This window comes from Vombatus ursinus, unplaced genomic scaffold (assembly GCF_900497805.2).
Source record: "Vombatus ursinus unplaced genomic scaffold, bare-nosed wombat genome assembly UNPS02014884.1, whole genome shotgun sequence".
Lineage (NCBI taxonomy): Eukaryota > Metazoa > Chordata > Mammalia > Diprotodontia > Vombatidae > Vombatus > Vombatus ursinus.
Window position 1 is genome coordinate 5,943,400 of NW_020954662.1, and position 27,401 is coordinate 5,970,800.

The window sequence follows — 27,401 nt, forward strand, 5'->3', positions numbered from 1 at the left end:
CAAGGTGTCTGTGGATGGGGAAGGAAATAACCCTTTATATAGCTCTTACAATGTGCCAGACATGGAGCTAAGTGCTTTTACAAAAATCACATTTGATCTTCACAATTGCATGGATTATTATCCCTATTTTACATTTGAGGAAATTGAGGCAAACAGGGGTTAAGTGACTTGCCCAGGGTCACATAGCTAAGGTGTGTGGATTTGAATTCAGGCCTTCTTGACTCAAGGCCCAGTGCTCTATCCACTGTGCCACCATCTGCCTCAAGGATAGATTTCAGGAGGTCCATGAACTTGGATAGAGAAAAACTATATCTTTATTTCAGTACATTTGGTTTCTTCTGTAATCTTATGTATTTCATTTCATACATTTAAAGGCATTATCTTGAGAAGGGGTCCATAGGCTTCACAAGACTATCATAAGGGTTCACGACCCAAAAAGTTAAAAATATCTGTCCCCAAACAGCGGCATGGACAGGTATTTACAAGGATTCAAGTTTTACTCATGACTTCTAGCCTGTAGAGGGGGGTAGAGGTGGGGAGAAACTAGTTTCTGTGTTATAAGTCACCTATAGGGAGGCAGAGCTCAATTCAGCCTAAGGGAAAACCTTCTAACCCTTACGAATTGTCCAACAATGTACTAAACTGCTTTGTTAGAAGTTCCCAACACTTTGGTTAGGGAATGGATGGCTCATCATGCTATGATATATTAATATAATAGAATATTGTTGGGAAAGGGGAATTCTTCCTGCAGGCAAGGAGTCCTCTAAGGCTGGTCCCTTCTGTTGGTCTTGTTAATTAGAGAAGGGTCAGCACCATGGCCAGTAACCATCATGAAGTCCAGTGCAGCTGGATGGTTTGATACTGGCGTAGTGGAGAGTACTAGAATAATTTAAGAAGGGTGGCAGAGATGGGTGGATTTTACGGAGGAATAACTGAGACTAGAAGATTTAATTAGTTTGTTTCACTTTTGTGCTTTTTGACAGTTTGGAGAAATCAGAGAGCAAGGCTAAGTCAGTCAGTCAGTCAGTAAGCATTTATTAAGCACCTACTATGTGCCGGGCACTGTGCTAAGTGCTGGGAATGCAAAGAAAGGCAAAAAACCAAAAAAAGAAAAAAAAACCCCAAAAACCAAAACAGCGTTTGCCTTCAAAGATCTCACTGTCTAATGAGGAGAGGCTAAGACATAAGTGGCTCCCCAGGGCATGGAAATGTAAACTATGAGAGAACAGAAAAAGTTTCTCTGTGCTGGAGTATATCTTTGTGTCTCTTTAGTGCGCTAGTCCACAAGGAAGCAACTGGACAAGAGTGAATGTTTACATGTCCCTTCCCTGAGTGTCTAGTGTTTTGTGGCAGGGCTTGTCAAGAGATCAGTGTCCTATTAAGGCTTGAGTTGTTGACGAGAAGGCCTTTCAGAGACAGTTTTAGCAGACTTTCTGCTATAGCACATTCTGAAACTCTATCCTACTCCCTCAAAGACACGTGTTGAGAGCCCAGACATTATACTGCCCAAATCAGAATAATGTTATAAGTCTCAGAGTCCTGCAATCTAATAAGAATTCCAGAATCATAGAACTTGTAATATATGGACTTCATCTCTTGGGTTAGCCATCCCACTCACCCTATCCAAATTATAATTTTATTTCTTCCTATTGCTAAACACCATGGATTGTTCCCGTGCTCCACCTCGGAAGCTTTGAGTTGGGAGAAGCTATGAGAGGTGCTGCTGAATCTGGGAAATTACTGTCTCCTATGCATTTGGTCGTCATTTCTTTCTTATTCTTCTTACTCTCCCCCAGCAAGAGAGGAAGAAGGCACTGACAGCTGTGGAGCTGGGACTTTCTCTAGTTGAGATGCATTAATTTGTAAATATCTTCATTTATATGTAAATGTGGAATTCCTAGCCTGGTACCAACCCTCCTGCCAACAGCTAATAGGACTTCCGCAGCCTCGCAGCTCGGCCTGCTTCCCTTTCTTCTACCGTTTAGGCTGTTAGGGGGGGATTTGTCCCCCTATGATTTGATGTGATTTGAAGAGCTTTTATCTTTCCTCTCCATGCCTCGGGTTTCCTCTGCTCTCTATCGTCCTCCCATCCTGCTGCCTCCTACTTCCCCATCTCAAGAGAGCCAGTGTAGGGTAGTAGAGAGTACACTGAACTTGGAGTCAAAAGACCTGGAAAGTGACCAGGATGACAAATGGCCTTAAGATCATGCTATGGTTGAAAGAAACTTGGAGTGTCTAGCCTGAAGACGAGAAGACTTATGGGACATATGGTAGTTGTTTTCAAGTATTTAAAGGGTCAGGACATGGAAGAAAAGGGTCAACTTTGTTCTGCATTGCCCCAGAGGGGAGGACCAGATGCAATAGACAGAAGCATGTGACCTTGACAGAGGCATTTAACCTCCATGAGTCTCAATTTCCTCATCCCTAAAATGAGGGAGTGGGAATAGTAGGCCTCTGAGGTCTCTTCTAGCTCGAGAGCTATAATCTAATGATCCTAAGACACCAGAAGGCAGATTTGGGTTTGATTCAAGGAAATTGTGTTAATGAGAGCTATTTAATAGTCCAACATGCAGCTTTGGGTATAGCGTTCCACACTCCCACCCCCAGGCTCCCACTTCTTCAAGCAGAGGTTGGACAACCAATTATCAGGAAAGTCACAGAGGGATTCTGATTCAGATCTCTCTAGATCTCTAGATCTCTTGATCTCTAGATCAAGCTCTGAGGGCCCTTCCAGTTCTGAGGCTCAATCTCCTTTCTCCAGTACTCAGTAATGGAAGAGACATCAGACTTAAGTGCGGAGACTTGAATCCAAGTCTTGTAACTCCACTGCTCATTTACTGTCTGATCTTGGGCACTCAGCCTCAGTTTATCTTTGGTAAAGATTTAAACTATCCAAAGATCCATGACTTTACCCGTACGGGTTTCCCTCTGACCTTCATCAATGCTGATTCCAACCACCTTAGGAAATAGTTTTTGTGAGTTGCTACTGCTTAAAAAAAGTCACCTCTGGATGGCTGATGGATGAAAACAAAACCCATGGACCTCTCTGTAGTTAGCTAGGCTGGACCTTAGGAAACTGACGTCCATCACTGGTCCATAGTCCATTGTTCCTGCAATCAACCCCTTTGTAGTTTAATGGTAGCAAAGAGGGCATGAGATCTGTTGGCATAGGCTTTCAGAGCCCAAGGTCATGCCTATGTCATGGATAAGGCATCAGAAGAGGATGTTGGGGGGTTGGGAAGGGGAGAAAACATTATTTGTACTAATTATCTCATCTGATCCTCATAACAACCCTCAGAAGTAATGTATGTAAACTGCTATGCAGCCATAACACGCTATCCGAATGCAAGCTATTATCATTAACAGGTAAACTGCCAGCCCACGTTTTGTTAGGCCAGATGGCAATTTGGTGAAGACGGCAGTCTTCAATTTCCAAAGGCCCCAAGGCCCTAGGAGAGGGAAGCAATTGAAGGAGCCATCATCAGCTAGTGTCATGGAATGAATACTGGGTTTGAAGGTCAGACCTAAGCTGCTTTTTGGTGGCGGTGGTGGGGCCATGGTATGGAAGACCAATATTCAAATCCATCTCTGACACTAGCTGTATGATCATGGACAAGTCACTTAATCTCTCTAAGACTCAGTTTCCTCATCTGTAGAATGAGGCTACACTTAATATCCTCTAAGGTTCCTTCCTTCTCTAAATCTATGATCCTACAACTAACGAGTTCTTCTAAAGTTTTCCTTACAGGAAGGATTCCTAACTTGTTTTTATTCCCGTGCATGTGTGTATGTGTTTATATGTATGATGGACTCTTCTGGCACTCTGGTGAAGCCCACGGACCCCTTCTCAGGATAATATTTTTAAATAATTGAAGGAAATGCAAAATTTTAGTTAGGGGTTAATGACGATAACATGTATTTTTTCCCATCCAAGTTCAACCTAGCCATGGTTCGGGTTAGGAACTCTTGCCTTAGAGGGTCACAGTTTCCTCATTTGTAAACTGAAGAAGTTGGGTTGGTCTCTATGGTTTTTTCCATCTCCAATACACTAAGATTCTAAGATTCCTCCCATTCATTCATCCAACAAGTATTAATTTAGTGTTTATTCTGTGCCAGGTGCTTTACTGGGTGCTGGGGATACAAAAACACAAAGTACATAATCCCTGCCTTCAGAGAGCTTCCATTGTTTTGCACCAAAACAACATGAACATAGATGAGTAAATTCAAAATATATACTAAGTAATATCTGGGGGGGGAATGGGTGGAGCAGTTGGAGGTTTGGGCCTAGTAGACCTGGGGCAGGAGGAGCCTCTGACTCAGACTTCAAGGCAGCTGGAGAGTCAACAAGGTAAAGGTGAAGAGGGAGCATGTCCCAGCCATAGTAGACATTCTATGTAAAAACAAAAAGATGTGAGATGGAATGTTAGGTATGGGGAAGAGCAGAAGGCCTAGCTGGGCTAGAACATGGAGTACTTCATGGAGATTATTGTGCAATAAGCCTAGGAAGGTAGGATGGGTCCAACTGCAAAAGGCTTTAAATGTAAAAAAAAAAAACAAACTTGTATTTTACACCAGAGGAAATTGGGAACCACCGACACTTTTTGATCAGGGGAGTGACTCTAGGAATAAATATTGGCAACACTATGGAAGCCAGATTGGAGAGAAGAGAGACTAGAGGTACGGAGCTCAATTAAGAGATAATTTCATGTGCATACCTTTTGACCCAGCAATAGCACTTCTGGGACTGTATCCCAAAGAGATCATACAAATGGGAAAAGGACCCACATGTACAAAAATATTTATAGCAGCTCTTTTTGTGGTGGCCAAGAATTGGAAATTGAGAGGATACCCATCAATTGGGGAATGGCTGAATAAGTTGTGGTATATGAATGTAATGGAATACTACTGTGCTATAAGAAATGATAAGCAGGCAGACTTCAGAAAAACCTGGAAAGACTTAAATGAACTGATGTTGAGTGAAGTGAGCAGAGCTAGGAGAATGTTGTACACAATAACAGCCACATTGTGTGATGACTAATACTGATAAACTTAACCCTTCCCAGCAATTTGAGGATCTAAGACATCTCCAAAGGCCTCGAGATGGAAAATGCTATCCACATCCAAAGAAAGAACTATGGAGTTTGAATGCACATCGAAGCATACTATTTGCTATTCTTTTTTCTTCTGTTTTGTTTTGTTTCCTCTTTCTGGCGGTTCTTCCTATTGGTTCTAATTCTTACTTACAACATCACTAATGTGAAAATATGTTTAATAGGAATGTATATGTATAACCTATATCAGATTGTGCACCATCTTGGGGAGGGTGGTGGGGAGGAAAGGGGAGAAAAATTTTAAACTCAAAAGCATATGGAAGTGAATATTGAAAAATCAAAATAAATTAATTAAAAAAGGACACAAAAAAGAGACAATTTCAATAATCCATACAGGAGGGGAGGAGGACGTGAGCTAGTGGTAGCCATGTGAATGGAAAAAATGAGGGTTACGGTTAGATCATCAAAGAAGGCTAGGTAATGGGGTGAGGATTAGGTAGATAAGAGATACTATGGAGGTGACTCAATAGCAATTGTTATCTGATTGGACATGGGGGGTTGAGGGAGAAAGGTGAGTCCAGGATAAATCTAAAGTTGTCAACCTGGATGACTAGAAGGATGATGGTTCCACCAACAAATAAGGGGCAGTTCTAGAGGGGCTTCTGGTTTTTAAGTTCTGTGCTCTTAGGCCCTCTCCAACTCTGATAGTCCATATTATAAAGTCTCTTCCAGCTTTGACACTTTTTATTCTAAGGATTCTCCCACCTTTAATATTTTGTGTTCTAAGGCCCCTCCAGCTCTGACATTCTGTGTTCTAAGGGCCCCCTCCCATCTCTAACATTCTGGGTTCTAATGGCCCTTTCAGCTTTGTGTATTTCTTTGTCTTAATGTATCTTAGATGCTCTAGTAATCATTGCTAACATCTTACAGTTAGCGTGCCCAACAGAGACTACTTTGTGTCTGGGTAGAACAATGGGTCAGGCACATCTCTCTTGGGATGAAAAGTGACATTTCTATAGTGCTTTAAAGCTGATACGAGGTAGTTTGGCATAGCAGCTAGAAAACTTGTCTCAAAGCTAAGAAGACCTGGGTTCAGGTCTTATATCTGAAACATCCTGGCTGGGTTATCCTGGACAAGTCCCTGAGCATCTCAGTTCTGTGGTCACTTTTCTGAGACTGAGAATATAAATAGCAGAGCAGGCATCCAAGTTTATTTGTAGAGGAAATTTCCTTTTCTGAGAATTTGCTTTATCAATGAAATCATGGAACTTTATTCCCTATTCCTTTGAAGTTCACAAGGTATTTTTCTTACAACAACTTCTAAGTAGGAAGTGTGAAAATGATCATCTCTATTTCATGTGTAACGGGGGCTCTGGCACATGCCAAGTTCACCTAAGCTGGACCTAAGCCCCCCTAAGAGGGGATTGTAGGACTGGAGCTTTCTGGGACATTCCACATTGATCCCATGTTTGGTGCTGCCTTTTTCTATTGTCTGGGTCTGACTTAGCAAAGGGAGAGGTGTGTGTGTGTGTGTGTGTGTGTGTGTGTGTGTGTGTGTGTGTGTGTGTGTGTGAAATATAACAGTCCTGGCCATGAGAAAGTGGGGCCAGAGTCCACCATATTAAATACAGATGAGGAAACTGAGACTCAGAGAGATGCATTAACTTCCCCAGGGTCCCTCAGCTAATAAGTGACAACCATGAGACTTAAAACCAGATCTCTTGGTTCCATGCTTTCCGCTAGACCATCATGCCTCTGTCATGCCTAGGGTATGTGTGTAAGAAGGGTGTACACATATATGGAAGGTGGTATCATTATCTTACTTGATCCTCATCCCACGTAAGCAGAGCAGACATTATTATGGCCCTTCTTGACCAATGAAGAAACAGCCCAAAGGAAGGAAAATGATGGGTCATGGCCAGAAGGCCTGTGAATGGCTGAGCTTCCCTGTCCAGGACTTTTCCCAGAACACTCCAGGTCAGTTTCAAGGGCCAATCGGACTGATTGTGCTGGAGGAATGGTACCATCATTAGCATTGTTGACATCTGGGGCTCTGGGTGTGGGGCATGGATGTGCTGGAGCCAGCTTACACTTTTTGGAGCCAATTGTTAAATGTTCAATGTATTTACACCTCTGAAGTCAGCAAACATCACAAATTGAGCTTCACTGGTTGTTGATTATCTAGACTTAAGGAAGTGATGGAGAAAATGTTAATAATACAGATTAAACTTGAAAGTGTGTCTTGTAAATACTTTTTTTTTGAAAGCCACCATTAAATACTTCTCGGCACACTCCTGCCTTTAGGGATGGATCTCAGCAGAAACAGCACTGGGCTAGGAGTCCGGGGACCTGGGATGGAATCCCAGTTCTGCCACAAACCAGATATCTGGGCTTGGACCGATCCTTTACCCACCATAGGCCTTAGTTCCCTTATTTGTGAAATTATTGGGATGGCCTAAATGAAGGGTGGGGAACCTGCAGCCTTGAGGTCACATATGGCCTTCTAGGTCTTCAGTGTGGCCTTTTGACTGATTCCAAGTTTTACAGAGCAAATATTTTTATTAAGGGGATCTGTTCTGTGAAGTTTGGATTCAGTCAAAGGGCCACACTTGAGGACCTAGAGGACCACATGTGGTCCCAAGCCCAAAGGTTCCCTACCCCTGGCCTAAACCATCTTCATTATCTGTTCTAGCACTCATAACCTTCAAATCAATCCATACTGAAGCTTGCCAGCTCAGTCTTTGCAACTTTTTTTGTCTCCATCACCTAAGGGCTGCCTTTCCTGGCCCAGGGCCTTCAAAATGGCCATAGTGATATTAGACTTTATAACTAACTAAGGAGCTCCCTCTTTCCACAGGAATGTCCTCATCCCCATAGCCTTTCTGAGTCAGTGTCTCCAAGGCAACAATGGATCAGATGTGCTCATAGGTCCAAAAGACAGATGTAGAAGATGTCCTTTCCAAGCCCCTCACCTCACAGTGGACTGATAGACAAGGTCTTCCCTCTTCCGGTAATTCTCCATGTGGGAAGAGTTGGTGGAGAACATGGCATCAAATGTGAAGATCTTCTGCTTTATGGTCCCACCATCTGTCACCTGCCAAAGAAACAAAACCACATCCAGTGGTGGTGTTAATGGTGGCTGTGCTACAGGGTCAGGCCCCGCCCACTACTGCTAAGGTCACTGAGAGCTCTATAACTCTCTTGTTCTACTGGCTTAAATCACAAAGTGCTTTTTTCTGTAAATTGGCAAGGACCTCATTCTAAGATATGTAAGGAATTAATTCAGATTTATAAGAATAAAAGCCATTCCCAAATTGATAAATAGTTTAAGGATTTATATCAAGGAAAGAAACCCAGGCTATCTAAGGCCATATGAAAAAATTCTCCAAGTCACTACTAATTAGAGAAATTCAAATTAAGATAATTCTGAAATCTTACTTCATACCATCAGATAGGCAAAGATAACAAAAAGGAAAATAATAAATGTTTGTGGGGCTGTGGGAAAATAGGCACATTGATGCACTCAGTGGACCTGTGAATAGGTACAACCATTTTAGAAACCAATTTGGGATTATATACAAAAAGTTACTAAATAGTGCATACCCTTTGACCCAGGTATACCACTGCTAGGTTTATACCCAAAGTGATTAAAGAAACAGGAAGAGGTTCCATATTTACAAAAATATTTATAGGAACTCTTTTGTGGTAGCAAAAAATTAGAAACTAAAGGGGTGCTCATCAATTAAGGAATGGTTGAACAAATATATGAATGTATTGGAATATTATTATAATGTAAGAAATGAAGGAATAGATTGTTTCAAAAAGACGTGAAAAGGCTTATATGAACTGATGCAGAATGAAGTGAGCAGAACCAAATGAACGATTTAGAGTACAACATCCATGTTAAAAGAACAGACAATTTTGAGGACTTTTATACAAAGAATAAGATGAGCAGAACCAGGAGAACAATTTCTACCTTAACAAAAGCACTGCAGTCAAAGAACTTTGAAAACTCTAAGACCTATGATCAATTCAATGGACACTCCTGATTCCAGAGGGCTGGTGAAACATACTACCCATTTCCTAGAAATCAGAGGGATGACAGATTAAGGGTGCAGTGAAGGAATGTGTTTTGCTTGACTAGTCACATTTGTTACTAGGAATTTGTTTTCTTTTCTCTCTTTTTTTTCAATGGTGTGGGAAGTGGGAGGGAGAGAAAATAAATTTCTGTTAATTTTTTAAAAATTAAAAAATAACAAAGCAGAGGATATTAGAGTTATGGAATGTTGCATGTACTTTCAGATGAGGTCATTAAATTGTTAGTCGGACTTAATTGTTTTATTTGTTAAAAGAGACCTCTCATAGAAGTAATTTTCAAATGTTTGTAATGTAAAAACATAACGCATCAATAAAACTTAAAAAAAGAAAAAGAATTGGAAAGGTCCATTCGGGAAGAGCCACCCTTATCCTGTGAAGGCAATGAATCAGGCTAGCCAATTGAGAAACCAAAGAGAGAGAAATCAGTAAGGGGGTTAGGGCCAATGAGCTTGGCAAATAGTAGGTATTTATAAGTGTTTGGTGACTGTTTGGCAGATGGAAACCCTAGCATGATTCCAAACCAACAGGCAAACTGTCCTTTTTACTGATTCATAATTCCAAGCAGTCTCTTACTTCTGACGTGAGTATGGAATGTGGGAACATGGCAGATAGGGTGGGAAGGGGTGTCAATCTTTAGGTAGTAACATATTGATAATTTTTGCTATAGGCTATGAAAATTCAAAGTTAGGAAAGATAGAGATGAGAGGAAGTGGAGCAGATAGAGCTCCATATTAGGAAAATGAAACACTTGACTTTCACTACTAGTTTAGTCATTGTCTCATGTGGCCATGAGAAAGCCGGTTTCTCTGGGTTCCAAATGATGGGGGTTGGAGTCAAATGGTTTTTGGGGTCTCTTCCTGCTCTAATAGCCTATGCAAAAAGGTTCCTAATATTGACATTGTGTTCTAATGTCTCTCTTAGCTCTGACATTCTGCGTTCTAAGGTCTTTTCCAGTTTTGACATTGTGTGTCCTAAGGTCCCTCTCAGCTCTGACATTCTTTATTCTAAGGGTCCTTCCAGCTCTGACATTCTCTGTTCTAAGGGGCCTCCCACTTCTGACCTCCTGTGTTCTAAGGGTCCTCCCAGCTCTGACATTCTGTGTTCTAGGGTCCTTCCCAGTTCTAACACTCTGTGTCTTAAGGTCCCTCCCAGCTCTGACATTCTCTGTTCTAACCTCTACATTGCTTTGAAAAGGCAGTGCCAGGTAGTGTTCAGGCTAGCCTGTAGGGGGCGAATGGAGTCACACTGGTGCTTTCCCAACTGGGCAGGTTCATTCTTCAATCTCCTACAGTCCCATTTTTCCAAATAGCTCTTATCCCTGATGAGACTGAGATCAGGTGGGAGGGTCTCTCTTTAGACAATGAAGTAATTATTATCTTTCCTGTTTCCCATAGGCTTAGGGACTGTTTCCTCTTAGAATGCCTCCTACTCACTTGGTAGAGGGAGTTTCATTGTTGGGAGTCCCCAGTCCAATGAAACCCCAGGCCCTCTCCCGTCCCTGCTTCCAGAACAGTGAATAGCATAGCGATAGCTTGAATTTCAATTCTGCCATTCTATCCAAATTGCTTTCCCTTCTGTTTGGCTCCTTCCTCATCATCCCAAACAGTAGGTTGTGAGAACCATGTTTCCAATGTAAAGATGGTTCAAATTAACCCTTACCCTGTTTGATATTTAACCTGTTGTGACAATCTGGAAAAAAATATTTAGACTCAGCTGTAATGATGAGATTTATGACATCCAGCACCGGAGCAACAAACAGGCTTGGAGTCGGAAGACCGGGCTTTGAGCTGGGGCTCTCTCACTTATTGGCAATTTCCTTTTCTGAGTCATGCTTTCTTTACCCTTCCAATGTGAAAGGATTGGATGAGATGGTCTCCAAGGGCCCTTCCATCTCTGACATTTGATGAGTTTATGATCAGTTGACAGATAGCATGACTGGAGAGATTGGAGCATAGCATGGGTTGGATGGAGGTAGTGAGTGGTAAGAGCTTGGAAACAGAGGTTTCCATCTACATCCACGGGGGATGGGGAAGGAACCCATCCTCCTCTGACCTTTTACTTCCTGTGTGACCTTGGACAAATCACTTGGCCTCGCTGGGCCTCCATTTCATCATATGTAAAACGAGGAGGGTTGAATGAAGATTCTTTCTACCTCCAGTTCTAGGATTCCATGTGTCCCCCCCCACCCCAGGAGCCGTGGAGAGGTGAGATGGGGAGTGAGACGCATCAAGGGCAAACTCTGCCTACTTCACAGTTTTCCCCGGGGCTGGCCCTGTTCCAGGTGTCTAATCTAATCATTGCCTCCTCTTCCTACCTGTACCTCCGCCGCGTCCTGTGATGACATTTTATCCTATGACATACTCTGGAGATTCTATCTTGGGGAGATGGGGCTCAGAGAAACAAACCAGCTTCTGAGATAGAGGGCTATTTCCAAACCCCATCCCCACTCCCTTACTGATCAGGGAACCCTAAGATTTTTCCATGATGGCCTGGAAAATGGGCCAATGGTGAAACCTGATTAGGTCCAGTTGTCTTAATGGCCAAAAAGAGTTAAGACATTCCAATGTTTGACTGCCAACTTATTATAAGATTATAGGGAAGTCCCTACCCTTTTTTTAGGCCATGTACCAAATAGAAGCCATTTTGTGTTTCCCTAGGGGCTATTTATAATCAAATGGATAATGAGTAGATTCAGTGAACTTCAGTACTTGAAAGATCTGTAGTCTTATCATCATGGATGTTCCAGTCACTGACTTCAATTATGCACCTTAATAGATCACAGGCTGATAGAATGTAGAGCTGGAAGGAGCCTTAGAAGCCAACTGGTTCAGTCCCTTCACTCTACAGATGAGGATTCTGAGGCCCATAGGAGCTAAGGACTTGCCCAAGGTCACACAGATAATAACTCATAGAATCAGGATTTGAACTCAGGGACTCTTGAATTCCAATCCAGCACCTTTTTACTTTGCCATTATTCCTCCCAAGGCCTGGCAGGGACTTTAGAATGTAGGCTCATTGATTTAGAGCTTGGAAGGGATGTTAGAGACCACCTGCTCTAGTCTCCTCATTCTATTTAGGTGACTTGTCCAAGATCACACAATGATATTGGTAATTACTGTTGATAATAAATGACAGAGGAAGGATTCAAACCCCAGTGTTCTGAATCCAAAGCCAGTGTTCCTTCCATTGCCCCATTCTGCCTCACGGCTAATTGCTGTGTCCAAAACCCCCAAAATTTCTCACTTAATGATCCAGCTTCATACCATGAGCCTTTAGGAGCTTAGGTGGGTGGGTCCTTGGAACACAGCTATCTCCTATATCTAGCCCCAAGTCTGTCCTCAAAACCTCTCCAGGATGGTAAGCCCTGCCACAGCTCACATAACTTGCTTTGTATATATTTATTTGCACGTTGTCTCTTTCATTAGATTGTAAGCTCCTTGAGGGCAAGAATCGTCTTTTGCCTCTTTTTGTATCCCTGCTGCTTAGCCCAGTGCCTGGCACATAGCAAGTGCTTAATAAATATTTATTGAATGATGTTCTGCTGGCATGGCCTGTCCCAACTCAAGGCTACCCACTATACCACAGGAAGGTTTTAGGGGATGCCTGGAGTGGAGGTCATTCCTAAGGTATGATAATACCATGTTTTATAGTTAGTGAGCACTTTGCTCACAACAGACTTGTGAGACAGGTAGCACAAGGTTCATCATTTTCATTTTATAGAGGGGAAGGAAACCATGAGCTCAGAAAAGTGAGCTTATAGGACTTAGAGCTTTGTTTCTGTGAGCCTCAGTTTATGTCTCTGTAAAATGGGGCTAATTACAGTCCCACTTCACAGAGATGTGGTGAGGAGAGGGCTTTGTAAATACTGAAGCATTTTTAAAATATGTGGAGATGGCTTATCAAGAAAACTTGGACCCCCAAATTACCAACCCACCTTGGAGACACAACTTGAGGCAGGAACCAAGTTGGCTGAATCACTAACAAGTCCTTACTCCAGAAAATGAGCTCTGGGCTTCTCCCCAGACTTTCCCAAGATGGGTCTTACCCTGAGTTTTAAAATATCCAGTGCTAAGAAGAGTTTGCCCTTCCCACCCCTTCCCAGACCCATTGTCTAAACCCCTTTGCTTTTGCATCCATGTGTTTGTAGCCTGACCTTTTAAGATTCTAGGAATGTAACTTTCTGTGTTCTACCATAATTTTGTGTTCTAATTTGATGTTCAGTATTCTAAGGGTGCTCCCAGCTTTAGCATCCTATGTTCTAAGGTCCCTTTTTTCTAGGTTCTAAGACCTCATTTAGTTCAGACATTCTATATTCTAAGAACTCTCCCACTTCCGATTTTCCATGTTTTAAGGTCTGACATTCTAGGTTCCACTTACTTTTGACATTAGATGTTCCTAAGGTCCCTCTCACCTCTGACATTCCATGTTCCAAGGCCCCTCCCAGTTTGAACAGAATGTCCAATTTCCTCTTCTCAGGTAGGGAATACCTCCTCTCACAGAGGCAGAGGGAGTGGCCCAGAGTCACACAGCTAGTCAGTGGGTGATCAGTGGCTAGGTTAGGCACCCTGTCCTCTGACAGCCTTTGAGTTTCTTTGCTTCCAGCCTCATGCTGATCCCCCACAGCCCTCCTGAGGTCCCTGCGCTTCTTTGCACCGGCTGTTTTGGGACAGGATTCAGGCCCCAATTCAGGGGCAGACCTTGTTTCACTCAAGAGAAAGGAGAGTCTCTGGAGGGGAGTGTAGAAGCATTGTAGGCCATAACAAGGCTGGGGCCTGGACACAAAGGGGCACGAGGGTGCCGTCAGCCAGAGAGTGATTAGCAGGAAGGACTCAGGTATCCCTGCCCTCTGGCTGTCAGGCGCACCTCCTCCTCCAAGCTGTCTCCCTTTAAATGAAAGTGTTACTCCACAAAGCAGCCAGGTATGCGTTGTTGCTGTTTCAATTATTTATCTGTTTACCCGGCTATGGTTTTTCCGCTTGTCTCAGCAACTCTATTATAGACTCGTAGCTCGTAGGCTCTTGCCGCCCAGCTTGGCACCACACTAACAGCCTGCAACCAGGAGACCTCATGCCTGAGACTGGAGAAGCGGAATTAACTCCCTGTGGCTAGGGGTGGGGGGAGTGCCAGGAGCAGGGGGGGGGCCTTCTCATCTGGGGAGGGGATGCTGCCTCCCACTGCAGGAGAGCAAGGAGGGGCCCCTGGCTCTGCTGCACAGGCCTGTTTACTGGCTCAGAGCTCATTCAATTCAACAATAAACATTTATTGAATGCCCACTATGTACAAGGCACTCTGCTTGGCTTGGGAGATAGGGAGGTAGAGAGATGCTGTGGGTTTTATGCTAAAAGTGCATGGGGCTTGGGAGTAGAGGGAAGAAGGATTTGGTTCAGATCTCAGCCCTGACATTATATCTGCGACCTGGGCAGGGTGGAAAGGCTGAATATGGACTGTGAGGTGCTGGGTTCGAATCCTTGGCTCTGAATCCCTTAGTACATGTATAGCTTGGGGCAAATCACATTATCTCTCTGAGTCTCAGTTTCCTTAAATGTAAATAAATGGATGGGATTGGATTAGATAGACCCTAAGGTCTCTTGCAGTGGGACCTGTGATCCTATGACCCTCTCTGGGCCTCAGTTTCTTCACCTATAAAAATGAGGGAGTTGGATTAGACGACCTTCAGCTCTGCATTTGTGATGCTGTGACTTTGGGCAAAACCAGGGTAAAGATGCCTATCATTTGTGTAGAGCTATATGTCTTGGAAAGGCCTTTATGTTCCTTTTCTCATTTCCCCCCATAATGAAGCGATGAGGTGGGTGCCATTATTACTACCATTTTGCAGATGGTGCAACTGAGGCCCAGAGAGGGGAAATAATTTGTCCAGTGTCTCACGGTCAATAAGTATATAAAACCCAAGTCTTCCCTGATTCCAAACCCAACTTTCTACCTACTCTGCCAACATTGCCTCTACTAATGCTTTTGTCACCTCCCTCCAAAGTAAGGAAAGCATTTTGAAAGTCAAGCACTATGGGAATGTGAGATTGTTATTATCAATAATCATCATTGCTAATAATAATGTCATCCTCACGATCTGCATTGACCGGATTGCAGTCATCATTGTGACTGTCAGTGTGACATCAGTACGGCTGCCATTTGTTTTCCTTGTCTGATTATCTGCCTGGGTCCCCCTAAGCAAGGGAGGCAGTGCTATGGTGTGGTAGAATGGAAAGAGCGCAAACTCCAGAGTCAGAGATCCTGGGTTCAAATCCTACCTCCACCACTTACTACCTATGGGACCTTGGACCAGTGCCTTAACCTTTCTCAACCGCATTTTCTCCAAATGTAAAATGTAAGGGTTGGGCTAGATGGCCTCAGATGCCTTCCCCTTGAAATTTCTGGTCCCATGTTTCTCTTCACTGGTGTGGATTACATGTCCTAATTCACAAGGGGCAGTTGTGTCCCAGGGCTGTGTGGCTGAGATGAGCATCTCTGTACTTAGCCGATTGGTCCTCGGAGTACAGATCATCACCAGCCCATTGCCCAATTCTTTCCCTTTTGGCAGGTTACCTGTCCGAGGTGACATTGCACTGGCAGAGCCTTCCAGAGTCCAGGCCCATCTCCATGTGTTGTTAATCCATCAGAAGAAGACCCTGATAGCCTTCACTATATACCTGGCTTAGCCCAGTCTCTGTTGATAGTTCAGACTGTAGGGACACATCTGCAATTGACTCCGCATTAGATTGTAATCTCCAGATGGGTAAGGCCTGTACTAAATGCAAATTCTCTTACATCCCTGCGTTTCTCCCCAAGCTACCCAGTACATGGGCTTGATTGACAGGTACAGAATCCCAGAATCTTTAGTTCAACCTGTGCCTGAACAAGAATCCTCTCTAAATACCTACCAAGTGGTTGACAGCATTTGCATGAAGCTCACTAGAGACAGGGATCTCACTACCTTTCAAGGCAGTTCCTACTACGTGGCAACATCTCTAATTGTTATAAAGTTTTTCCAGGCAACAAGCCCAGATATTCCTCTTTTCAACTCCCACCCATTGCTCCTGTTCTGCCTAGGGTGGGGGGAAGGGAACAGGTGGAGCAGATTTGAATTCTCTTCCATTTGGTAGTCCTTTGAATATTTGGAAGTTGCTGTCAGACCTGGGTTTGAATCTCACCTATGCTTCTTGCCAACTGTTTGACCTCGGGCTGGTCCCCCACTTTCTCTGTGCCTCAGTTTCCCCATTTTTAAAATGAGTAGGTTAGAACAGATTATCTCTGAGGGTCCTTCTAGCTCAGAATCTTATGGCCCCAGAGCTGTGTGGGAGCAGTGATAGCTGGGCCTGCGCAAATGGCCTCTACCATTTTCCCCACTCCTTAGGTGGAAGGGAAGCCAGAGACACAAGAGAGTTTTTGTCAACTGTATTTTTCTTCCCAAAGCTATAAAAATTGAAGGAAGAAACCCATATACTTGACTTTTTGTCTCTTGCCCTGTCTCTCCTCCCCATAGGTAAGGCTCCTTTATCTTCTCTCAAAACATAGCCAGCACTATCATCCCCATCTCAAAATTCACTCCATTTTTTTTTATTACACAAAGAAGGAAAAATCTGTCAGTAAAACTGTCTCCTCAAATTTATTTGCCGGGACCGAGGGTTTTATTACAAGCAAAATACACACAAGCGCACACACACACCAGATAAAGAACTGAAGAATTATCTAAATCGTAAATCGCTGTTTTGGGGAGGGCTGAAAGAAGGAGATGGAAGGGGGAGTTTCAAGGACACATCTGATTTCCTCAGGTTTTATTTACATCTTTTTTCTCCGGGACCTTGGGTGGAGCTCACTCCCATCTGGTAGAATAACACACTGAACAAGCTGATGTATAATGACTTAGCTCATTTGCCACTCAAGGGGTTTCTAGCCCTTGGCAGAGAAATGAATGCCTTCAGTGTAAGTGGTTTGTTAACCAGTCTCCTGCCCCCAGGAAACCTGTAGGGGATTAGAATCCTAAGCATAGACTCCCTGGGCCAGTGGGAGAGTGGTTATTTGCAAGGGGATCTTGGTGGTAGTAGCTGTCCTAGTGATGGGGAAAATGGTTGTTTTTCCTGAGGTTGCAAATGCCTGTCTCCAACTAGACTAACACCCCCTCCCAATCTGTGTTCCGTTCAATGCTATGGGTTAGTTCTATTACGGCCAAAGGCTCTGGGGGAGGCTCGGGAAGAGTGTGAATTAGAAGGGTAATGTATGCATGTAGATAGAGGTGTGACTCTGTGTATATGTGCGTGTGTGTGTGTGTGTGTGTGTGTGTGTATGTGTGTGTGTGTGTGGTATGAAAGAGAGAGAGAGAAGAGAGAGAGAGAAAGAAAGATAGAAATAATGAAAGAGGAGGAGAAAAAGGGAGAGAGTGGGGGGAGAAAGAGAGGAGAGGAGAAATAGAGAGACAGAGCAAAAGGAAAAGAGAGAGAGAGAGAAAGAGAGAGAGGGAGGGAGAGAGAGAGAGGGAGGGAGAGAGGAAAGAGAGAGAGAGAAAGAGGGAAAGGACAGAGAGAGAGAGAGAGAGAGAGTGAGAGAGGGAGAGCTAGAGAGAGATTAGCTAGTTAGAGAGGCTCCCTCCCCAGGTCCCTTTGGCAATCACCACTCAATAGCCTTCTTGTTTGTCCTCCTGTAATAAAGTTATATTTGTCAAGATGGTCTGGGCCATTACATTATTCCTTTAATAGCTTCTGTTGTACATTAACACACAATTAAGTAGTGGCATATTGGATTCCCCAGCATGTCACATTAGGCCAATGGGCTTTGTTCCTGCCATGGGGTGGGGGCCCTAGGAACCAGCCTGGCTTGAAGGGCTCACTGCTGATTTCTGCCGGGCATGGGCCTAGGGTAAGTTTTCTTAGGGTAGGGGGAAGGATGGCAGGGGAGTAGCCTTGTGCATTGACTAACAGACTACACTGTTAGAAAATAAACCTGGAACAAACCAAGGTGGTAGCTAGAAATAAACCTTAGCAGCGTTTTCTGGCTTAAAAATAAAATGATTCTGAAAATGACTTTAGACACACATATTTGGAAGGAAAGGGAAAGTGGTGGTATGGGAGGCTCAGTAGTGATGAAATGAATAAAGTGATAACATAGGACCCCGTGGAGGAGATAACTGTGGGGTTCCCCAGAGTGTTGGTGGAGACAGACCAGTAGGCTATATTTCGGACCAGCCTTACACATTGATGAAAGGGCCCTTGGTCTACTAAGTGTGATGAAATAGGACCTATCTCATTCCTTTCCAGTTAAACCCTCTTTTTATGCCTCCCTAGTGGTCCCCACCCTGTTTATTCACTGTGTTCTCCTTCCCACCACCAGAAGGGTTATGAACCCAACAGAGGCCTTGGAGAGCATACGAACATTAGACTTTGGCTTCCTTTTCTGTAAAATAACCCAAAGTTCTAGCCACCTGTGTGTGTGTGTGTGTGTGTGTGTGTGTGTGTGTGTGTAACCCCCTATGTTGTAAGGTTGCTTTCAACCCTGACATTCTAAGTTCTAACACTTCCAGAGCCCTTCTAACTATACCATTCTGTGCCCAGAGGTTCTCTCTTAGTCTGTATTCTAATATTCTCTGTTCTAAAGTGCTTGCCAGCTCTGACATTGCATGCTCAAACATTCCAAGCCTTGGGCTCCCTTGGAAAATCCTATTCTATGTTCTAACGTCTTTCCTGATTCTGACAGTCTATATCCTATGGTTTTCTTCCAGCTCTAACAATCTACATTCTAAGGACCTTCCTAAATCTAACATCCCACGCCTGTATTATTTTACTTCCCCCTACCCCAGAATTCTGCGACAGTTCCATTGCCAACATCCAAGCTTGAAGAAACCTCTAGGACTCATCTGACCTGGTATTGCCAGGTCTGATTTCCCTAATAACCAGGGACTGGGTTTTCCAGAACCGGGTGGATTGTTCCATATCTGTCAGCCAGGCTTTCCAGTCAGACCATCCAAGTGTAGCAAATGGACTTAAGCCAGTGAGTGCAGCAAATACACAGGACAGCAGTTTTCATTTGAAAAACAAATAAGTCTCGAATCCCAGTCAGCTCTGTTTCGTCCCTGGGTACCATCGTCCAGAGGAAAAAAAAGAGGGGAAAAAATTCACCTTTTTTTTTTCCATCCTCTTCTCTTTGTGTTCCACAAAACCAATTACAGGTTGGAAATAGCTGTAATAAACTTGATATCCCACTTATGGGCCAATCCCGCTGCTCCTGGAAGGTGTAATAGTGGCAGAGAGAGAGAGCAGAAACTGCTGGTGTATTTTGCTGGAGCTGTTTAAATTGCCTTCCCACATTATACCAACTCCTCTCCGATGAGGAGTGAATTTGCTCTTCTGGAAATGGAGCAGCTGAGGTCTTTGGGGCTGCTTTCAGGAAGAGTTTTAATGAACGGATCAGTCTCTCAGGGCCCTCTTTCTTCCCATGTTAAATGGAGGAGACCTTCATCTTGCCCTAAAGCTGGGCCCAGATCTCTTCTTCCTGAGGGGCATAAAGACAGGTCCTAGTCTCTATCAGTAATTAAGGTAATGGAATAGTGTAAGGAGCCCGAGAGGCAAGAAGAAACCAGGTTCAAGATGCACCTCTGATGAACGAATACTCTCTGGTCCTTCACCTCTCTCTCAATGCTCCCAGACAACTTTTTGAGACTATAAATTGTAGAACAGGTGCTGACCTGCATTGGTGGAGAGACTATCCATATTGGGAGTTCTTTACACCAATGACATTGTTTAGGTCTGGTCCCCCAGAATTATAGGTTAACTCTACAAGTTATAGGAAACTCTGCAAGTTTCATTTTCACTTGGACTTTCCAGTGGCTCTTACCCAAAGTATCCTTTTGTACCTGCCTACCCTCAGCTCTATGGACCCTATGCATCAGACCAGCTGGCTTGCTCCTTAAAAATCAACTCTCTGTTTCCACCCCAAGGCTCTGCTTCTGCCATTCTACCTATACAGAATGATTATTTTTCAGCCAGTGATAATGCTAACAATTCACATTTCTAGAATGCCTTCAGTGTTGCAGAGTGTAGGGAACAGAATTGTATAGCCGGAGTGAGAAATACCTGAGTTCAAATCTTACCTTTGGCAGTTACTGGCTGGGTGACCAAGAAAAGTCACTTAAATTAAAATAAAGTCTCAACCTCTTTCAGTCTCAGCTTCCTCATCAGCAAAATGGGAATGATATTACCTATTACAGTGCCTGGCCCAGATTTGGAGCTGAATAACTGTTTCTTGATGGTTTTATTTATTTATTGACTGTAGTATCTATTCTACAAGGTTTTCATGAGATTCCAATAAGATAACATATGTAAAGCATTTTGGAAATCTTAAATCACTACATGAACGCCTTTCCTGATCCCTCTTAGTTCTGGTGCCTTCCCTCTGTTCCTTATTTCCAGTTTATCCTGTCTACATCTTGTTTGTACATTGTTGTTTGCAGGTTTTCTCCCTCGGTAGACTGTAAGATCCCTGAAAGCAGGAACTGTCTTGTGCATTTCTTTATGTGCCCAGTGCTTAGCACAGTGCCTGGAACTCAGTAGGTGCTTAACAAATGTTTGTTTGCTGATTATTCTTATTTCCTCACAACAACCCTTTGAGAAGTGTAGTAGAAGTACTTTTGTTCTCATTTTACATATGGGGAAACTGAGGCTCTAAGTGGTGATTTGCTCATGAGGACACAGCTATTATGTGCCTGGGGCAGAGATTCAAAGCCAACCAGAGATTCCATTTCCAGGCAGTTGTCCAAGAAATCATCATGCCTTTCACTGTAGAGTGATATATTTATGAAGATCAAATTCAAACTTAAGTCTTTCTGACTGTAGGCCCCGTGCTATGTGCACTGTAGCACCACCTAACTGCATAATATTTGTAAAGAGTGAATTCAAATCTGGCCTGAGTTCAAATTTGACCCTGGTCAAGTCACTTAACCCTGTTTGCCTCAGTTTCCTCATCTGTAAAATGAGATGGAGAAGGAAATGGCAGACCGCTCCAGTATCTTTGCCAAGAAAACTCCACATGGGGGTCACAGAGAATCAGATATGACTGAACAACAAAAACAACAGATAACACAGTGCCTGACACATACTAGGTGCTATGTAAATGCTTCCCCCACTCCCCTTTCCGTACTAAATTGTGATGACCATTATTCTTGTAGAAAAGGTAGAATCACTGAATGGCAAAATTGGGAGAGGTGTTAGTATTATAGCATGTCAGTATTAGATGAAACCTTAGAACAGATAATGTAAGAGTTCAGAGGGGCCTTAGAACACAGAATGTCAGAGCTGGGAGGGAGCTAAGAACACAGGATGTTAGAACTGGAAGGGCACTTAGAACACAGAATGTCAGAGCTTAGGGGGCCCTTAGAACACAGAATGCCAGAGTTGAGAGGGCCCTTAGAACACAGAATGCCAGAGTTGGGAGGGCCCTTAGAACATAAAATAATAAGTATAGAGGAGAACTTTCAGATTCCCTTGAGACCAAACTCAAACATCACCTTTTCAAGATCTCTTTCCCAGTTTCCCCAGCTGCTAGTGCCTTCTCTGCTATGATTTTCTTATATATACTTTTGAGTATATTTTATGAGTCATCACCACCATTTAGAAATAGAAGCTTTTTGAAGGCAGGGACTGTTTTTCTTTTTTCTGGGAATCCCCAACACTTAGCAGAGTTCCTGAGTAATTAATTCTGTGGATGAATTGATTGAATGATCTCATGAAAACCTTTTATTTAACAGATGAAAAAATTTAAGACCCCCGGAGTCTGTGTCTCACCCAAAGTCACATAGCTGGAGCTCATGGCAGACCTAGTGCTCTGGATTTCCAGTCCAATGCTTTTCCCATTACCCCATGCTGCCTTGATATTCAGCCTGCTGTGCATGGGGCCTGAGGGTTCACGGGGGCATCTGCCCTTAGGGTACAGCTCTCCCATCCCCCATTATCATGACAACATCGTGTCTCTCTCCCCAACCTTCCTATCTTCCTCCCTCTCTTTCCCCATACCCAGCTAGCCTGCCCCGGGAGCCTCAGTCACAGAAAGGGGTCTGGGGACTTGGCTCCTGGCTCTGGCTGTGACTCAAAGAGGCAGGCTTTCCATCCTCTCTCTTGGCTCTGAGTGACCTTGGATAAATTACTTAACCTCTCTGGGCCTCAGTTTCCTCTTCTGTAAAAGAAGAGCACATCATCTCTAAATCTTCTGCGATGGTTGATTGCGCTACTGTATTCACGAGCAGAAGAGAATAACATATTCCTTCCTCAGACATATTCAGATTTCGCTGGTCTTTCCCCCCTCCCCCAGCAATAACATCTCCACATATTTGTCAGAGGGGCCCAGATAGTGCCTCCTCCCCACCACCCTGGGGACCCAGCCCTTCTTTTCACCCGTCCAGGTAAGGGAGGCCCCCAAGAATGAGTGGGTGAGGGGCAAGGCTGGGGGTAATTGGCTCTCCCCTGGTCTATGTGAGAGATATGGTTTTGACAGAGACAGCTGGTGTCATAAATTGCCTTGTCTCATCTGGTTACCAGGAAAGAGCAGACAGCGGCACGTGGCATGGGGTGGGGGCGAAGTGGGGGGATGGGTCTGAGATGAGGCACGGTGGCAATCAGCAGAGAGCCTGACGATTCTGCACGTGTGCCCACAAGCGAATAGTGGAATGTGTGTGTGTGTGTGTGTGTGTGTGTGTGTGCATGTTTGAGAGCAAGGGTGTGTATTGTGTCAGTGAGAATAAGAGGTGTGAGACCATGTGTGCTGGGGGGGGGCAGGGCAGCAGGGGAAGGGACAAGAAGGGAAGAGAATATGTCTGTACTTACAGGAGAAACAGGGGTTTCTAGGGAAAGGCATGTGTGAGAATGAACTCACCTGGAGAGAAGGGCATATTCTAGGGGGTGTGAGCCAAAGGGTGTGAGTGGGACACATGTTCACATGTTTGCTGGGGCAGGGGAAGTATGTTTTTATAGGAGGCTGAGTGTGAGAATGCAGCTATATGGGCAGATGAACATGAGCTTTCACTGAGGGGGCAAGTGCGTGTGTGATGGAGGGGCATGAGAGAATGTTTGTTTTCAGGAATACCTTTGTATCTATGAGCGTTTGTGTATGTTTTAGAATATGCATGTTTTTAACACAGTGTGGATGAATGTATTAATTTGTGGAAAGGTGTCTGTGAGAATGTGTGTGTTTAGAGGGTTGTGTATGTTTAATAAATGTTTGTTGAATGAACAAATGAATGTTTATGACTTGAGAAAATTCTCTCTTCTCCTCTCCTCTCCTTCCCTCTCTTAATCTTTCTTCCCCTCCCCTTTCCTCCTTCTCTCTCTCTCTCACTCTCTCTCCATCCATATCTCTCTCTCTCCCCCCCTCCGTCTCTCTCTTTCATTCCCCCTCTATTTTTCTCTTTCTCCCCCTCTCTTTCCCCTTCCATCTCTCTCTCTCTCTCTCTCTTTCTCTCTCTCTCTCTCCCCCGCCTTTCTCTCTCCCCTCCCTACTACCCCCTTTTTCAGTTTCTTCACCTGAAACATAAGGGTCTGAATCAGATGACCTCTAAGGTCCCTTCCAGCTCTCTATCTGAGATTCTAGGTAACATTAGGAGACTGTACTTCTAGGATGTGTGAGGAGGCATATATAGGCTCTCAAGGGCCTATGCCTTTGAGAAGATGTATACCACATTGTAGTGGACAGAGAACCAGTTTGGGAGCTAGGAAGATCTGTGTTCAAGGCCTATCTCTGATACACACTGGTTGTGTGACTTTGGATGAATTCCTTAACCTCTCAGGGGTCTAGGTGACTCTCTAAGGGGAGGTTCCCTCTGCAGGTAAAATCACTGATCTGGCCCTGATCCTGTTCTCTGTGTGTTTAGAAGATGGGTGAGCATGAGAAGGTATAAGGAACATGAATATATGTACATTTGCTGGAGGACATTAGAGTTTGTAGCTGTGTTTATAGGGTTTATGTAATTAAAAGTGTGGCTGTGGTCATGAAATTGTGAGTCAGCACATTCGAGGATGTCCAAGAGGCAGAGGTGGTGTACATCTGTATGTTTTGGGTGAGACAGAGCTCTGTGCCTCCTCTATTCCCATGGTACCAGGATTGGCAGGAAGATACCCTACGAGGTGAGCAGTGCCATGTTGTGTCTAGCCAGGCTGAGAACAATCCCAGGACAGCCAGGGATACATCCATCATTTCACTGCACCGTACCACCTTCCATGTGGCTCCCCTCTCTTCCCTCTCCACCCATGGGAAGCTTCCAGCCAGCACCCCCTCCCCTTCCTCTCCCAATCTCCCTAAGCTTCCACTCTGCCAGCTTTATGGCCTGAGGGAGTCAAGTCTAACTGCTGAGCTAAAAGCTGCCTGTAAAATGAAAGATGCTGCAGGATGGGACCATTGTCTTCCCCCACCCCCCACCCCAAGCCCCTAAATAGAAGGGCCTGTATGTCCTCATTGTTTCCCAGACTAGCAGGATTCTTCAGGACCCCTAGAGGGATCAGAAGCTGGGAGGGCCCTTAGAACACAGAATATCAGAACTGGGAGGGCCCTTAGAACACAGAATATCAGAGCTGGGAGGGCCCTTAGAACACAGAATGCTAGAGCTGGTCAGGGCCTTAGAACATAGAATGTCAGAGATGGAAAGGACCTTAGAACCCAGAATGTCAGAGCTGGGAGGGCCCTGAGAACACAGAATGTCAGAGGTGGGAGGGATCTTAGAATCCAGAATGTCAGAGATGGAAAGGACATTAGAACCCAGAATGTCAGAATTGGGAGGGCTCTTAGAACACAGAATGTCAGAACTGGGAGGGCCCTTAGAACACAGAATGTCAGAGCTGGGAGGGGCCTTAGAACACAGAATATCAGCTGTGAGGGGCCTTAGAACCCAGAATGTCAGAGCTCAGAGGACCCTTAGAACACAGAATATCAAAGCTGGGAGGGCCCTTAGAACATAGAAGGTCAGAGCTGGGAACACAGGATGTCAGAGCTGGGAAGGACATTGGAACATATAAAAGTTAAATCATTGGACTAAGAGTCAACAGCCATGACTGAGACTAAAAAACCTAGATATCTTGACTAGCTCTGTGACTTTAGGCAAATTGCTTCATTTCTCTTAACCTCAGTTTCCCCCTGTGAAAAATGGAGGTTTGGATTTAGATGCTCCCTTCCATCTTTAAAGCTTTGACTCTGTGATCCTCAAGGTCCATTCTAGCTCTTTCTATGGCTAGGTGTGGCCTCCTCAAATGCCAACATTCGCCGACGGTTCTGTGCTTTTGGAAGCCTGAGCCTATTTCTCTTCCTGGAGTTTTCAAGCTTTTCCTCTTGTATCTCCCAGCAGCACCACACCTAACTGATTGAGGAGATTGCTTCTCCTGAAAATCCCCTGAGAAACACCACATGTGGTTTCCCTTGGTGATGGACCCAGAGTCTTCTGACTCCCCACCCCAGAGACAGAAAGTCCATCCTGACTGCCTGAATCCCATGCCCTGCACTTTTAGAATTTTCCCTATTTTTCTAGGCTAGGTAGGGGGTGAGGGAAGATGGAGGGAGCTCAGTCAGGAAACCAGCTTCTTATCTGTTCAGTACCCAGTGACAAACTGAAAGGTTCTTATGCAGCTAACCATTTATTCAGTTAGCCACTGGAATGGGTAACCGAGGGTTAACAGAATCCCTGGTTATTATTCGATTAATCTCCCAAACCTGCTTCTTTCTATTCCAACTCCTCTCAGGTCCTAATATGAATAACTGACACTTCCATGCAACTTTAAAATCTGTTTTCCCCATGATAACCATGGGAGGTATGTAGAACAAGAATTATTATTTCAAGTTGAGGAGACTGAGACTTAGAGATGAAAAGTCACTCCCTTAATATCCTACAGCAGTGTCAGACCTGGGGTTCAAATCAACATCCCCTGAGTTCTCTCCATAGGGCCACATTAACTTCTCTGCATAATTTTCAGGGACAGGTTCCCACACTATCTTGGTTGACGTCAGGATGGACCTGGAAGGACATGGGGGTCCTACGGCTTTCGGAAGCAGCGTGGCAGGAACTTTTGCTGTCCAGAATGGGACACCACCTGGGGTCACCCATGGTCAGGTGCACCTGTGCTGACAGGTGGAGCCTGACAAAGACCAGTCACAGTGACAAATGTCCAGGCCCCTGCTAGACGATTTGGCCAATGCACTTGGAAGGTGCTCGCTGGTGGTGAACAGACCAATGACCCCAGCAGGGACAGATCTTGCTGGGCTGAGCTGCCCACCTGCCATGCTCCGTGGGTGCTACAGCTAAGCTTTCCTCAGCATGCGCTCCTCCTCCACAACCCCTCCCTTGGAACCACTGGTGGCCGAAGCCCCTCGATAATTTGACAGTGGACTGCCCACCTGCTCCTGCTGGTGGGGGATGCCAATGACCATCGGGGTGCCGGCATCGCCAGCCCATAGTAATTAACAAACACTGGCCACAAGCAGCTCCAGGCCAGTGGAGCCGGTCCATCTGTCGGCTGCTGCTCAGAAGGATCATTTTACCAACAAGATCTGTACAAGGGAAATATTCCCCTTTGTTCAGGTGGCAGCCTCAGAATCAGGTTAATGAAGAGCAACCAAAGGTTGACGTAAGAAGGAATCGTGGGCACCAAGGAGAAGTAGAGGTAGAAGAGATCTGAAATTGCACAAAGAACCTTAGACCTGAGCATTTCAGAGGCCATAGTAGAAAGGTCATAGTAGAAAGGTCATGGCTGGAAGCTGGAAAGATCTTAGGCTATCAAATGCCAGAACCAGCCGAAGTTTTCCAACATTAAATGTCAAAGCAGAGGAGAACTATAGAACACAGAATGTTAGAGCTGGGAAGGGCCTTAGAATATGGAATGTCAGAGCTAGGAGGGGCCTTAGAATACAGGATGTCAAATCTGGAAGGGGCCTTAGAACATAGAAAGTCAGAAGTGGAAGAAGCCTTAGAATACAGTGTTAGATTTGGGAGGGGCCTTAGAACATTGAATGTCAGAACAGGGAAGGCCCTTAGAGTACAGAATGTCCAATTCACAGGGATCTTAGAGGTTACCCAGTCCATCATCTGCATTTCCAGAGGAGGAAATTTCCTCCAGAGAGGACATTCCAGAGAAGAAAAATGGTTTCCTCCACTATAGATTGTCAGTAACAGAGCCCAGGTTTTCTTATTCCAGATCCAGGATTCTTTCCATTGACAGTCCCTGAATGACCCAGTCCATTCCCCAGCCTTCAGAGAGGTCTCTACTCCCCCTATCCTGA

General features: G+C 44.5%; 1 protein-coding gene across 1 annotated transcript in view; it reads right to left on the reverse strand.

The window, feature by feature from the left end:
• The window catches only part of LOC114028538 (immunoglobulin superfamily member 21), a 161,730-nt gene extending 153,636 nt beyond the window's left edge, over positions 1–8,094 (reverse strand). Inside the window, exon 1 of the mRNA XM_027842808.1 lies at positions 8,024–8,094. Coding sequence (XP_027698609.1) covers positions 8,024–8,073 — 50 coding nt within the window. The 5' untranslated portion in view covers positions 8,074–8,094. The remainder of the gene's footprint in view (positions 1–8,023) is intronic.
• Between the last annotated feature and the right edge of the window lie 19,307 nt (positions 8,095–27,401).